The 16,990-nt window shown below is 40.2% G+C and overlaps 1 protein-coding gene across 1 annotated transcript; it reads right to left on the bottom strand.

Moving 5' to 3' along the window:
• Positions 1–12,904: 12,904 nt before the first annotated feature.
• Positions 12,905–13,741, bottom strand: LOC135477026 (potassium voltage-gated channel subfamily A member 10-like). The gene has a single exon (XM_064757175.1). The coding sequence runs from the start codon at positions 13,739–13,741 to the stop codon at positions 12,905–12,907; it is 837 nt and encodes a 278-aa protein (XP_064613245.1).
• Between the last annotated feature and the right edge of the window lie 3,249 nt (positions 13,742–16,990).

Here is a 16,990-nt window from a genome sequence, read left to right as displayed (position 1 = left end):
ACCCTCACCTCTCAGTGCTGAGTGCCAAGCGAAACAGAAAGTATTATTTTCTAAGCCTTTGATATGACCCAACCCGGGTTTGATCCTGGGACTCTCGACTTCGGCCGTACAGTACATGCACTCTCTCCTACACTCGCTGTACTTTACTGTCACCACGAGACAAGTTTGGCGTTTGAATTCCATGCGAAATATGTAGGCTTTTTTAAGCTTAGCCAAAAATATCAGTTATAAAAAACTGGTAGATGTTACTATCCAAAACGCAATATTCAAACATTTTTTGTGTTAAATATGAAGCAGCACGTTTAGTTATCACAAATGTTTCAGTATTTATATATATATATATATATATATATATATATATATATATATATATATATATATATATATATATATATATATATATATATTCAGTTTAAACCAGTAATATATATATATATATATATATATATATATATATATATATATATATATATATATATATATATATATATACATTGCAATCTGCAATATATATATACATTGCAATCTGCGGACGGTCCTGTCTTTCCCCCGGGTTTCTTCCCACCATTATGCTGGCAGCCATTGGCTAAATATTCTTTGAGTATGGCGTAAAACCAATTAAATAAATAAAATAGAAAGTACAACCAGAGGAGTACGGTGAAGACAGTGTGATAGCTAGCAAATGGTCACAGGTAACGGGTGAAACACGGATCCTTGTTGATTAATCTTCAGTCAGCGGTTTATAACAACTGTTCGTGCTTAAAAAGTCAGTCTGCCTCATAAGCGCTGGATCTTGGTTTCAGTCACGAAATGAGTTTTACCCCAGATTTTAACATCTTGGTGCTACCTCGCTTGGAGCTCAGCTGAGTCCCATTCGGCCTGGCGTGAATAAAATGTGATGTGGTGGGGCGTCTAGTGAAAGAGTGCACTATGTACCATAAATGTGTCGGCATGTAGACATGTAGACAATTTTTTGTCATTTAAGTGAAGAAAAATCGTGACTTCACTGGACATAAATTTGACCATACTACCATGTTTTCACTATACTTAACCGTCAACCGGGTTAGTTGTAAATTATCGAGTTTCCTTTTCCATTAACAAGATGAATTGCACTACACAAAATTATGAAAAGTCTTGGAACTATAGTAATCCCATATTGCAGGCATTGACCAATAATGCTGTATAAGCTGACAATGCACATTCATCATCTCATTGTCCTGTAAATCATAAAATTTGAACTACATCCATACCTATATTCTGTACATGTGAAAACAGGGCAAACGTTGATCTTTACAGACCGTCTTGAAGCCGTAATTTTGAAACCAACCGACTGACTACAACCTAAACCAAAACGACTGTCCGTTTCCGGAAGTACATGTAACTTTTCCATGGTCTGAAAACATGCCAACTGCACAATTGCAAAGGCTGTGTTGACTTTGCCAATCATGCCAGTCACAATTGCAAAGGCTGTGTTGACTTTGCCAAATATGTCAGTCACAATTGCAAAGGCTGTGTTGACTTTGCCCGTGTCCCAGTATGCCAACAGCGACAAGGAAAAGTCAAAATGGAGAATGCCATACCCCAGTACTTCCATAGCTACAAGGAAAGATCATGGTGGACGATGCCGTACCCCAATACTTCCACAGCGACATGGAAAGGTCAAGATGAATGACACCGTATCCCAATATATCCACAGCGACATGGAAAAGTCCAGATGGACAACGCCATATCCGATATGGTGGTTTCTACACAACATCTGCAATAGCCCAATTCAAACGCCCCAGAGGCTTCGGTGGCCTTGTGATTTATTAACGTGCTATGCAGCCTCTCACATATGCGATCGTTGTGCGTTCTAGTCCAGTTCGTGATCGTACATTGGAAGGCCTGGTAACAGCCTGCGGAAGGTTATGGGTTTACCTTGGGCTCTATCCGTGTTCTCTGAACGTAATGCTGCCAGACGTCGTATAAGTGAAATATTTTCGAGTTCAGCGTATAAGCCCATTAAATTAAATGAATAAATTCAACTCTTTAGTTTTTCCAACAACCTCTTCTATCCACTTCCCGGTTCTGCCCGATGACCGATCTCACAGCCATACTCGTCTTTCTGAAACAATAGCTGAATTCGACGTGTCCTCTGCTCTAAACTTTCCTCCAATGGAAACTGAGTTGATGCCGATCGATAGTCACTTCCAGATACCACACTGTCGTCGCCGCTCTCGTATTATGCACTATACTGTAGTATTTTTAGTGTAGGTGAAACAAAACTTAATAGCCAAAAAATATACATTTTTGTTAAGTCGTTATTATATTGACTTCACCAAATATTTTCTTCCTTGTGCCTACATAAGGTTATAGTTATTTGACTACTGAAATATGCTTATTATCTGTTTCTCGTCTTCAAGACTTTTCCACTTGTGGGATCAGTTCCATGTGTGGAAGAAGTCGGAGTGTGAGGATTAAACCTTTGGCATGTGACCTACTCGATGTTTATGGAAGGCAAGTGGTTTTCAACGAGCGAAAGACTATGAAAACGACCACATGATCGTCACGACCGCTATCAACAAGGCCCCAAATGCACTGAGAGCTTTAGATTCTACATGTAGAAATCTACTATCTACATATATATGTCGATACACACATTCATGTAAAAGCTGTCAATCAAAATGGACGCCCCTATACCGGATTTGAACCCACACATGCTTTTATGTTTATCGTGTAAATGGAAATTCTAATGCAAATGCAAACATATGCCTGCCATTAAACACTTCTGTTTTAGTTCATTTTCTGGACAATACATAACGTCTTTTTTAAATAGAACAAGATGGAAAGAAAAAGGCTTTTGGTACAAACAAATTGTCAGATAATTGATAATACCAAAAAAACAAAAAAAAAGATCTGGCAAATGTTTGTCAATAAAATATGCATGAGGCATGTCAACAATTTCTATTTTCTTTGTTCCGAAAACATGAACAATAAGCTAACAAAAAGTGCGTTTGATATTAAATAATATATCAAACCAGAACAAGCCAGAACAACGATCACAGTGTGAGAGCTGGCAAATGGTCTCACGTAGCCGGTGAAATACAGTCTCTTGTCAGTTCACCCGTCAGGGTTTTATTCTAGCTGTTCATGTTAATGTATAAAAAGTAGCCATTTAAACGACCACTAACCTCATGGCTTTTTTTCTAACACCAAGTAGAATTAGGTAAAGAAAAAATGCAGTGACGTTAATTGCAATTTATCAAGGCTATCAAATCGATATAATAAAAATAACGGTAAGTTGCTTAATTTGGGAACTTTGAAAAGCACTTACCTGTTATTCTTTGCTTATTATATGTATTATTATGAGCCCTGTCAGGTGAGCTTTGGCCTTTAATTCTATTGTATTTATCCATAAATCAGGATTCTGCAGGTGGACAATGCATCCCCCAGGCCTGGTCCCTTTGTATTGTTTTAATGTAATTGTTAAATGTGATGACAAAGCAACATTTTGAGTAATTCTAGACCAGTGGCGTCTAAAAAAAAGTGCAGTTAACATCACTGCATTTGTTTTACCTAATTGGGCGTAAGCCATGGGTTAGGGGGCGAGTAAATTGCTAGTATTTATGCATTTACATGAATAGTTAGAATATTACCCTGCCTGAGGTAAATTGAGAAGAGGCCGTATTTCACCGGTTACGTGTGACCATTTGCCAGCTATTACACTGCCCCTGTTGTTGTGGTTTTACTCTTCATGCTGTAGGTCTTTAACTATACTACATCTTTGGGTTTGCTAACTCTGCAGGGTGGCGAAGGAATATTTATAAGCAAGTAAGCTAATGGAGTGTAACACTGTCAGAGATAATAGGTTTTTGCTGGAATCTTCTTTGTTCTTCGCAAAATTGCAACAGTGCACATATTTGCACGCTTGAAACCCTTGACCAATTAGAGTTGGCGTATGCAAATCCCTTTTTCGCTGCTGATACACAAGCTTTTTGTTAGCTTTGGCAGTGGTCTACTCTTGGCAATGTGGCTGTGGTTTCCACTGGGCATTGTGGCAGTGTTTTAATCTGGGCAGTGATTTACTCTGTGCAATGTGATTGTTGTTTACTCTGGGCAGTGTAAGTGTGGTTTACTCTGGGCAGTGTGGCTGTGGTTAACTCTGGGCAGTGTGGCTGTGGTTTACTCTGGATAGTGGTTTCCTCTGGGCAGTGGTTTACTCTGGGTAGTGGTTTCCTCTGGGCAGTGGTTTACTCTGGGCATTGTGGCTGTGGTTTACTGTAGACTGTGGTTTACTGTTGGCAGTGGTTTACTGTGGGCAACGTGGCTGTGGTTTCTCTGGGCAATGTGGCTGTGGTTTACTCTGGGGTAGTGGTTTCCTCTGGGCAGTGGTTTACTCTGGGCATTGTGACTGTGGTTTACTGTAGACTGTGGTTTACTGTTGGCAGTGGTTTACTGTGGGCAACGTGGCTGTGGTTTCTCTGGGCAATGTGGCTGTGGTTTACCCTGGGCGGTGGTTTACTCTGGGCATTATGGCAGCGGTTTACTCTAGGCAATGTGACAGTGGTTTACTCTGCAATATGGTTTACTCTGGTTCTCCTGTCATATGTAACTGAATGCCGATAATCACACTTTGGTCTCTGGTTCTCCTGTCACATGTGAGCAAACGCCGACTATTACACCTTGGCCCCTGGATCTACTGTTATATGTGACCAAATGCCGACCATTATATGTGACCAAACGCCGACCATAACACTGTGGTCGCTGGGTCTACTGTTACATGTTATCGAATGCTGGGTCCCTGGGTCTACTGTTACATGTGATCGACTATCATACTGTGGTCTCAGCGTCTCCTGTCACATGTGGCCAAAGGCTGACTATCTCACTGGTTCCTGGATCTACTGTTGTATGTGACCAAGTGACGTTTATCACACCGTGGTCCCTGGTTCTCCTGTGACCTGTGACCAAATTCCATCACACCAGTCTCTGGGCCCACTGTTACATGTGACCAAATGTCCATAATCATACTGTGGTTCCTGGGTCTACTGTTACACGTGATCGAATGCCGAGTATCACACTGTAGTCCCTGTATCTCCTGTGACATGTAACCAAATACCGATAATCACACTGCGGTCCATGGTTTTGCTGTTACATGTGAACAAATGCAGACTATTACGCTGGTTCCTGGATCTACTGTTGCATGTGTGCAAGTGCCGAGTATCACGCTGTGGTCCCTGGGTCTACTGTTACATGTGACCAAAGGCTGTCTATTATACTGTGATCCCCACGTCTCCTGTTACATTTGACAAAATGCCAACTATCACACCGTGGTCCCTGGGTCTACTGTTACATGTGACCAAAGGCTGTCTATTATACTGTGATCCCCACGTCTCCTGTTACATTTGACAAAATGCCAACTATCACACTGGGGTCCCTGGGTGTAATGACATGTGACAAAAGGCTGTCTATTATACTGTGATCCCCACGTCTCCTGTTACATTTGACAAAATGCCAACTATCACACTGGGGTCCCTGGGTGTAATGTTACATGTGACAAAAGGCTGTCTATTATACTGTGATCCCCCACGTCTCCTGTTACATTTGACAAAATGCCAACCACCACACTGTTGTTCCTGCTTCTCCCGTTAGATGTGATTAAATAGTCCCTGGTTATCGTGTTTCATTTGTTTAAATGTCGAATTATAACACTTATGTCTCGATCTCACTGGCATGCATTGTGATACCAAAAGTCGATTATCACACAATCGATGCAAAGAGAAATATTCAGAAGATTGGGGTTTTCGAACAAAAATAAACATCATGTTTTTCTATTATATGATGTATTGTCTGTATACGTATTTTTTAGAATGTTACATGTAGTACAATATTGCTATCGTCCTGACGCTCACGTGATCATTGACGTGGCTTTTGTCAACGGTGCTATTTTCTAAATCTGATATTCTTTTAACATCAGGTGAACTATTAAGGAAACGTTTAAAGTCTTTCTTTCAACCTGATTATACTCACATTTAGGTCTTTTATTTCTATTCATTTTATTCACATCCCGGGTATTATTTTTAAATGTGGTATTAATATATGATAATAGGTAGGTATTTGTCTTGTTCCTATCTAGCCACGTCAACAATGAGAAAACCAGTTAGTCGAAGGGAACAGCGCCTTGTCGTGAGCAAGTGTAAGTTCCTCTAGTAAACGGGGCCTCCGTGGCTCAGTTCGTTAGCGCGCTAGCGCAGCGTAATGACCCAACAGTCTCTCACCAATGCGGTCGCTGTGAGTTCAAGTCCAGCTTCCTCTCCGGCCGTACGTGGGAAGGTCTTCCAGCAACCTGCGGATGGTCGTGGGTTTCCCCTGGGGCTCTGCCCGGTTTCCACCCACAATAATTCTGGCCGCCGTCGTATAAGTGAAATATTCTTGAGTACGGCGTAAAACACCAATCAAATCAAAATCAAAAAAATCCTCTAGTAAACGTAAGAATGAGTAGAGAGTCAGCAGTCGGGTTATTGATAATACCAAATGGGAATGAAACCTGCCCGTTTGTCTCATCCATGTATTAATATTGCCATTTTCAATCATTTCACACACTCTCGTTCACCCCACCCACCCACAACTTAACTAAGCCAAGCCTTTTACTTCGTGTTCTTAGCGAGGGGGATTCAAAGAACTGTTTGAAGCAAGAAAGATGGACCTATTGACTACTATTTTTTAAAAGTGTGCCCCACAACATAACCATCATCAATCGTGGATTGTCGTCCATCTATCAATCGAACGATTTGTAATATACACAACAGAATTGTTTCGTCACAGTAACAACTACATATAGGCAGTTTGCTGAAAGCTTTCTAAATGAGATGGTCTCTTTCTGTACAGTAGGAGGCTGTAATTACTGTAGCACCGTAAGTATTACGCAATTATTGTTGGTTCACAATTTTTGTACAATGCCATCTACATGTAGGTTAATACGAAGCCATACAAGAAAGCCGAAACGGTACTTAGCGGTAACTTTACGGCTACGTATATATACGTCTTCTGTGCGGAACATTGTCGTTAATAACTTTAGTACGGAACATCCGTCGCTACGGCACGGGTTAATTATTGTCAAATTCACGATATCATAACGTATCGTACATGTAGGCTGTTAAATATAACTGAAAGCTTCCGTAATGAGATGGAACAATTCTGTACAGGCCGATACTGGAACTACTGTAGCGCCGTAAGTAATCAGTGTTGGTTCAGAATATTGTGATGGAACCTTTTCCGTACAGAACGATACCGTAAATTTATTTATTTATTTATTTGATTGGTGTTTTACGCCGTACTCGTGAATATTTAACTCATACCACGTAGGCCAGCATTATGGTAGGAGGAAACCGGGCAGAGCGTAGAGGGAAGCTACGACCATCCGCAGGCTTTCTGATCGACCTGGCGATGTACGACTGGAGAGGAAGCTAGCATGAACTCAACCTGAACTCACAGCCACGTCATAGGTGAGAGGCTCCTGGGTCACGCTAAAGACTTCGGTCACGGAGGCCCCCGATACCGTAAATCAAGCACAGTAAGTTTCACGGAATGAATGTTGGTTCACGATTTTAGTACTGTGATTGAACCACTCTGTTCAGGGCGATACTGTAAATTAAACACAGTAGGTATCATGGAATCAATGTTTGCTCACGATTTTAATACTATGATTGAACCTCTCTGTACAGCGCGATACTGTAAATCAAGCACAGTAAGTATCACGGAATCATTGTTGGCTGGTACGTGTGAGTCGTTCAACTATTTAACTCCGAATACCTGTGTATTGTACTTTGGCGAAAAGAGGGCGCTGGACAAGGGAGCTGGATATATCGTTAGGTCCGCGTTTGGAAGTTGGACATGATAATAGTCAAAAAAACCATGTTGATGTCATATGTCATACCATTGTATGATGTCATATTTTCTCGTTCATCAATACTTTCATTTGTAATTTTTCGAAAGCTTGTTGTCTGAGTCGTGCTAGCACTTGCTCCCTTATTATAGAATAATACTGCGTCATTTTCAACAAAATGTCACGTTAGCCTAATACAACTTTCTGTTGAATTAACAGAATATTGTGTGTTATTTTTAACAGAATAATCTGCTGCAATTAACAAAATAATCTGCTGTATTTAACAGAATAATCTGCTGCAATTAACAGAATAATCTACTGTAATAAAATTCTAGCATCACTCAAACAACAGACTTTCCGTTTCCATCTTTAACGGAATATTTTTTTAAATTATGCACAATAATGCATTATGGCAACTTTCCCATTTTCCCATTGGGCATTTGTAATGCTGACCGCCGTCGTGTAGGCGAAGCACAGTTGAGTAGGATGTAAAATACAGAAAAAAACACTGTTAATAAAAAAAAGATAATAACCATTCCCAATATAATATATTATACAAAATTTATTTCTTTATTAATTTATTTCATTGGTATTTTACTCCAAACTCATTGGTTCCATTACTTTACTTCAGCATGTGCCTAACAACATCACCTTGGCTTAAAATGAAACAAATCAAAAACTTTATCACTACAGATATCGTGCCCCTTGTGTATTGAAATCAGGTATTTGAGAGCTCCCATGTCGTAGTCCAATAAGAGTTGTGTCCCTTGTATCAAACACATTAGTTAAAAATTCATCATTGGTTCTAGCCTGTTGTGACATTCTGGCCTGCGTTTGTGACATTTTCATCAGCATTTGTTTCCTTCAGTAGTTTATTACATCAGAACGCGGACATAATTTACTGCTGGCTCACTGGATTGTCATGCTGAAGGCACCAGCCATGACGCGCTATACAAACACAGTGTACCGGGGCCCGCTAACATAACTGCCGTAGCAGTCTAAGATTTTTTAATCGGCTAAGGATCATTTTGTAGTCTACCATTTACAAACTACAAAAAAAATTATTCGGCCGTTTCACAAAAGTATTTTTTTAATTTGATTGGTATTTTACGCCGCACTCAAAAATATTTCACTTATACGACAGCGGCCAGCATTATTGTGGATGGAAACCGAGCAGGGGCCTCCGTGGCTCAGTCGGTTAGCGCGCTAGCGCAGCGTAGTGACCCAGAAGCCTCTCACCAATGCGGTCGCTGTGAGTTCAAGACCAGCTCATGCTGGCTTCCTCTCCGGCCGTACGTGGGAAGGTCTTCCAGCAACCTGCGGATGGTCGTGGGTTTCCGCCGGGCTCTGCCCGGTTTCCACCCACCATAATGCTGGCCGCCGTCGTATAAGTGAAATATTCTTGAGTACGGCGTAAAACACCAATCAAAAAAAAAAAAAAAAAAAAAAAGAAACCGAGCACAGCCCGGGGAAAACCCACGACCATCCGCAGGTTGATGGAAGACCTTCCCACGTACGGCCGCAAAGGAAGACAGCATAGGCTGGACTTGAACTCAAATCAACCGCATTGGCGAGAGACTCCTGGGCCATTACGCTGCGCTAGAGCACTAACCAACAGTGCCTCGGAGGCCCCTTCACAAAAGTAAAACTGTGTAAAGCTTAGCTGGCTTACCATTGCCGGCTGTTTGGCTGGTCTGCGTCTTTTTGATTGGTAGAATCCATAATGGTAAGTTTTAATTATCAAAACATCAGTACAGTAAATTACTGTACTTATGCTGAGCGTTGTATAAGATAGCACTCGGATTCTCAATGTGGTAGCTTCGAATTGGAACGTTTTTGTCGTTGAAGATGAAAACAATCTTGTATCAAGTGACAAAAATATTAGGCAACCTTTGTAGACACAAATGACACGTCTGTCCTTTAGAGACTCCACAAATTGACAGACGTTTATTTCCTCAGTTTTCTTCATCCATTGTCTACTAAAAAGACGTCCTTGGGAAACTTTTTTCAGACGTTGTTATAGTAAATGTGACCCCGCTATGGCTGTCTAACATTTGTGACTTAGTCGGCATTTTTTATTTTAAGGGCTAAAAAAGTTCAAACTCGAAATATTCCCTCGTGTAAAGTTATAAATATGGAGCAAATGTGGCCCTTGGGTCTCAAATAACTGAGTGTGCCAACAAACATACTGACATTGGAAAATAACGGAGGCCGGTTTTTCTTGTGTGATCTTTTAAATTAACTAATTTAGGTTGTTGTTAATGTCTAATAACTAAACACGACCAGAAATAAGAGCATCCGGATCAGTCCGATTAAGTTGTATGAAATCACCTTGCTTACTCATAAAAAGTCATGCCTAACTAAGCGAAAGAAAAACACCACAAATAAACATGGCAACACAATAACTTACTCGAAAGAACAGATTTTCAAATTCATTAAAGCAAAACTTTTATTTAAAAAAAAAACATATTTGACAAGACACATTATATACAATTGTGGTATATACAAAACCTTTATCATAATTTTAACAATCAACAATTATGAATTAATCAACAATGATCACAAATGATTCTCAATGGAGATGGAAAAAGGATAACGACTTAATTAAGAATATATTATATGTACATTAATTCAAAGGTTGTCAAAAAATTACAATCAAACAGTCGTATTCTGATTTAATTTTGAAAAAGTCACATATTTTTCGGAATAATTGTTTTCCCGAGCAAACATGTATCATACAGAAGTCAGGGCCTTGAAAATGAAGAACGGTCATCTGCAATCGGAATTACACGGTGTGGTTTTTCGGAACATTTAGTTTTCAAAATCGCTTTTGCAACCGATAAAATATGTCCTGTTTTACCACCATTATAGTCTGCCTATACCCGTTAGCCCCTAAACAAAACTGTCCCATATTAATATGAATACAAAAACTACCTATACAGTTTCACAAATTTCTGCATAATTCCAGCATGTCATGACATTACATTTTGTACATATATGTTCTTTTCTGATCAGTTGCAATTGAAGAGCGACTGTAGCACTTTTTGTATTTGTAACTGATCTGTAAATTATTGACACACTACGAGTTAAAACTTTGATGGTATTTGTAGAACATCGAGTGTTTTACTGCACCATTGAAAACTGACACTGACGACCGCTGTATATTATACATGTTATCAGCAATATTTTCTATTTACATTTCTATTCGTTATATGTGTTTCTTAAGTTTTCCTTTGGGAAATGGTGTTTTAAGTTGTTTTGAAAATGAGCCTTGCGATTATTCACTTGGAAATTCCCGTTATGGTTTACGAGAGGTCAGACAACGTATCGTTCACGAAAGGTAGATTTCAATATCGGCTCTTCGCTCGGGGAATTTCTGCTCTTCTGAGCAGACAACAGTGTCCAAAATGGGTAACTCTTGTGTTACGTCACAATATGGCGGCAATACTGTCAAAGTGGCATTAAACAGAAACGCTTAATTCATTCCTGCTCAACGTTGGTGTGAGAAATGTTGCCTTAATGGGCGAGGTTTGATACTTTAATTTCAAAAGTATAAGATTTGATTTTCATGGATGTCGATCTGTACATTTATTTGTACACAAATGACACTTCCTAATCTCTTTACTATTTTTTCCCTCAAAACATCATATTCATTCTTGCTTTGTTAAAGCAGGACACGTCATAACACACGTCATAACACACGTGACATAACACACGTTATTCGGAGTGATTATGTCACACCTCTGCGGAGGCTAGTTTTGATATCTATCTGATTTCATTTCTCTCAGTTCTCAAATCTCTGATTTTATTTCATACGTTTGACAATAGGGTACAAATTAGTAAAACATTCTGATGGGCAAACATGGATAGTGCGCTTACCAAATTCCGCTTAACCCGGAGTTAAGGGATGAGTCAGCATTCATGTTCCATAATACTACATCAACATGGCGCTCTTATAAACAGACACGACCTATGCGGGATTTAGATACATATGTTTATTTTCGACCTGAAAATTATCCACGGATTGTTAGTTTAAATTCGAATTGGGTGTCATACCTGGAATATGATCGAAAACTGTTGACTACTTCTCTCTTATGTGTTAGCAGCATTATTTACTATTTATCTTTTATTTCTTTCATGGGAACTGATGTTTATGGTTTGGAATCAAGTTTTGCGTTTATCGACGTGGAACGCCCAATGTATGCCTTATGTTAAACTTAACGCTTCGATTTTTATCGGCATTGCAAACATATAATGTCAATGCATGTTGATGTACAATGTCCTTTAATGTCAGTAGATGGTTAAACTTGAAATTTTAAGTCCATTCAACAAAGAATGTTATTCAAAATTATAGAGGAGCAATGGCAAGTACGCACATGTATGTATAATGTACGTGGAATGTCTGTTTTGTTTACAGGAAAGCACATTTAAAATATGTTCAAGATTAATTATACTGGATGTGTGAGACCCTTGTCTATAGTCCTTGAGACGAAACTTTTTTTTCTGTGAATTTTGTTAAGAAACTCCAAGGTTTCAAGTATGGAGACACAGCAGCTGTTGTATTGTCCCGCTGTAGCCATATTGTAATCCTATAATCAATTCCATGGTCCGTTAGAGAGAGAGAGAAGGCAAAATACCCAGGAATCTCCTTTAGTCACTGATCTGGGTGTACACGAATGTTACTTTTGTGTAGCTGACACGTGCCAAAAGACACGAAGAGTGGTGTAAATACGGGAATCTGTTGAAGGCTATACAATATTACGGCCAGACCGGAGAAGCTCAGGGTCAAACCATGAGTATTTATGGGGTGTTTAAAGTATTTTCAAACTAAAAAGCCGTAAAGCATATTATGAATAATATAACAATAATATATAAGAATTTTATTTTTTCTTCATTTTAATTTATAAAATTGCGATTCTGTTTTGTGTTTTCACTTATTAGTCGATTTCAAGGCTCTGCTCTGTGATATATCACGAAAGACCCTCTCTTGGGGGAACCTGACTGAAATACGTACCAAAGGAATGGCGACCCTTAGAGCCATACTCAGATACATTTGTTCGAGTGATTGGTGTGCGACCTTCGTATATCGCGTTCTTTATAGGCATAATAAGAGAGAAAATGATCAGAAATCATAGGCACAATAAAACTCGTTATGATTGGTCCCAGAAATGCACAGGCCATACCAACAGCGTAACCAGGGGGTGACTCTGGGACTATATCGCCATAGCCCACGGTTGTCATGCTTATCACAACCCACCAGAGAGCCACAAACACGTTATCAAATTTGTTTTTCTCATCCACACGATGTTCGGCTTTTCGAATCAAATCTGCAAAAAGCACCATGGCTATCAGAAAACAAACTAACAACAACAGCAGTTCGCGGGCACTTGCTTTCAACGTCAATAGAATCATTTTCAGGCCGCGAAAATAGCGTGCCAGTCTGAAAATTCGAAGGATTCGAATAGCTGCCAACGCCTGCAATCCTGCGTACACCTTATAGCCGGATTCCTCCGTTCGGGTTTTGGGAAAGAGATACAGTATCAACAACATGAGTATCCAGGAACTAACATAGGATAAATCCAGGAAAGTCACCGGAGTAAACAAGAGCTTTCGTTTGTTTGGGCACACGGAAAACCTCACAACGAATTCTATGAAGAAAAATGCAAGACATGAGTATTCAATCAGTCTGAGAGGTAAAGCCGGCCTGGGATCGAGGATTATGTGCTGCATCCAACCAGAATGTTCTGTTCCGTTTGAAAAATTTGATACCAACAAATCATCAGTGATGTTAAATCCTTGTAACTGAGTCTGGTTAATCTGCAACAATGGACCTCCGCTCTTGTGTCGAAGGCTGTCATTGGCTGTTACGTCCGTCACCATGGAGACGTTTGATTTCGCTCTATAGATGCTGTAAGGCCGGAATGTCTGGAAAGGCGAAAAGTTTCCCAGGAAGGAAACTATCACAGATATGACAAGGAGAATGTGGTAAAAAGCACCCCATATCTGAAATCAGAAGAAAAGTGAGAGTGTGTAAATGATTTTTTTTATTCTTATTTGATTAGTGTTTTACAGCGTACTTAAGAATATTTCACTCATACGACGGCGACCAACATTATTTTGGGAGGAAACCTGGGCAAACCAAGGACCATCCGTAGGTTGCTGCAGACCTTCCCACGTACGGCCGGACAGGAAGCCAGCATGTGCTGGACTTGAACTCTTGAGTCATTGCTGATCACCTCGGTCACGGAGGCCCCTGGTTTAGCATGAGAATTCCACCACGAGATCATGGCGTAAATGTGACATAAACCAAGGTTCATCAGTTGTGCGAAGGGTCAAGAGACTTAACCGGAAGTGAGAAATTCTAGACTAGCGGCGTCTAATGCATTGCAAGTGGCAGCAATTTTATTTTGTACCCCATTCCTCCTTGGCCACGGAGCTATTTAAGCTCTACAACCCCTAAATAAAGTAGATTTGCAAGAAGTCTTTTTTAACCAGTTAACGTGTTACAGGTTGCCAAACATCGCCACTGCTTTGTATTTAGACCTAAACCAGTAGAATGCTGGTGACCTAAGTATCACCGAGGTCAAATACTTTCCCCAAGCCCTGGTCTCTTTCGTTCTCATGGTAATTTTTATTAATTGTGATAACAGCATAGCATTTCGACAAATTCCAAACCGTTGTCTTATAAGAAAAGGCAATAAAATGCATGCATTTTTTTAAAAACTAGGTCTGCTTACACTATTGAAACTAGGATTGTATGCCTTGGTGCTGGCAGCCTTCAGCAGGGCAAGTCCAAAGTGTATCTGACTATGAGCTGAACTACGCGAATGACGAACGGACGTGGTCAGAACACGTGTGAACACTAAACTACAGTCACATGTATTGTGCTCACTGCTGGTCTTATATAATCTTGTATAGTCTCTTGTCGCAGAGACTAAGTATTATGACAGCTAGTATATATATATATATATATATAGGCGACCAAATAGGCGATGCCGTACTCAAGAATATTTCACTTATACGATGGCCGCAAGCATTTCCGTGGAGGCCTCTTCCCAACACTCTCATAAGTAGCGAGGACGCTTGTGTTGTTTGGTTGTAGTGTAGTTTGATTCCAGTTAGGCGCCTATATTTTTTTCGTCTGGATAGTAAAAATGGACGAAAAAATGTTGGCATGCAGACAAGTATGGAGAATTCCTTGAAACCACAGCTGGAAGTCACGTGATCTATAAGAAAATTGTGCCCCCCAGTCAGGTTACTAACATCGTTATCTTTTCTTTCTCCACTTCTTCCGAGGATGTCAACTGCTGTCAATCAGATATGCAGAGTCGCACCCAACACGTTATTAGGACAACTTGCATCGTAAGAGCAAGGCTGAATGTGGGTCAGTAGAAGCATGGGGTTTCTTAATGCTAGAATGGTGCTGCCTTCTTAACTAACATAATGGTCCAACCGTATAAGGGGAAGATAATTTGCCTCTCTCGGTACAAGTTTTTTCCGCTTATTTTATGCACGTTTTTTTCTTTGTGTGTTTGTCGGAGCAGCAAAGCGCAGAATTAATAATTAAACACGTGATGCATTCAATCATGTGTCGTGGATTTTTTGTCCAGCCCAAATTCGTTTAGTTATTTATTAATTTGATTGATGTGTATAGCCGTACTCAAGTATATTTTCCTTGTATAAGAGTGGTCAGTTTTATTGGCGGGAGAAGCCGGATTTCTTAGAGTTCACATGGGTCATTGGCTAGTCACTAGCGAAGGGAAGCCGGAGGGCTTAGAATACACCATCGGTCATTGGTTAGTCACTACCGAAGAGAAACCGGAGGGCTTAGAGTACAACATCGGTCAATGGCTAGTCACTAGCGAAGGGAATCCGGCGGGCTTAGAGTACACCATCTGTCACTGGCTAGTCACTACCGAAGAGAAACCGGGGGGCTTAGAGTACAACATCGGCCATTGGCTTACTGTCCTTCAGTATGTCGTCTCAGTGAGGCAGGAGTAGATAAAAGAGCGGTAAAAATCCGTCCTGCAACAAGGAGACACATTACATACACTCTAAGGATTCCTTCTCCGTCACATTTATTCATTTATTTATTTGATTGGTGTTTTACGTCGTACTCAAGAATATTTCACTTATACGACGGCGGCCAGCATAATGGTGGGAGGAAAACGGGAAACCTACGATTATTCGGAGGTTGCTGACAGACCTTCCCACGTACAGCCGGAGAGGAAACTAGCATGGGCTGGACTTGAACTCACGGCAACTGCGATCGTCGTCATATGACTGAAAACTTGTACGACGTTAAACCTCAAGACCACTTTCTCACGGTTACTACCTCTAGACATATTCAATATACGTATAAAATCCTAACCAAGTGAATGACCAGCTCTGAACTGGATGCATTTCTCAATACTTAATAGCAGCAAAGAAGACTTCGGCAAAGTGAACTGTGTTTTTGTTAGTCTAGAGATTGTAGGTCGTTGGGACTGCGCAGTTTCCACACGGTTTTTTAGGAAGCCCTTCGTCACCTACTTGTTAACGTACAAGTGCTTCTATGTGAAGCTATCACTATGTAAAGCACTTTGAGTGCTTTTCCAATTACCATTGAAGTTAGATACCGTATGAATTACTAAACAAAAGATACCAGTGCTACTGATGTTCTAAATAAATGCATCTTAACGAGAATAAAATCGATAGCAACTAAATCAAACCGAATGGACCCCTGTAACAAAGCGATGCACTTTTCCCCCAAAATGGGAAGGCGCCATGAATTGCAGCAAATATTTTAGTAAACCTTCCACATAGGTCTCCCGATATATCGATTAAAATAACGAAAAAAGAGAGCCAACCCTTGCAAGATTCCAGTTCGTTGCAAATATACGCAGGAATAAAAAGAAAAACAGCTGGCATCGGTAATTGGCAGCGGAGGAGAAATATTACCAGTTGACAGATGTATATCGATTTTACAGCAAACGGATATTCATTGTGTAGATAACTGTGTTTGATTAGTTGGTGACACAGTTAATGACCTCTGGAAATCTCACTAAAGACCACAGATCGCTTCTATGCTCTAATTCCACGCTTGAGTGCGCAAAAGCGCATTGGCCACTAGCCGGGAGATCGATGCGT

The sequence above is a fragment of the Liolophura sinensis genome, chromosome 10 (assembly GCF_032854445.1).
Source record: "Liolophura sinensis isolate JHLJ2023 chromosome 10, CUHK_Ljap_v2, whole genome shotgun sequence".
NCBI classification, from domain to species: Eukaryota; Metazoa; Mollusca; class Polyplacophora; order Chitonida; family Chitonidae; genus Liolophura; species Liolophura sinensis.
This window is presented reverse-complemented; position numbering and strand designations above follow the sequence as displayed.

What these genes read in the sequence shown, in the direction of transcription:
- LOC135477026 (XM_064757175.1), bottom strand. Translation starts at nt 13,741, where the DNA reads ATGGTGACGGACGTAACAGCCAATGACAGCCTTCGACACAAGAGCGGA.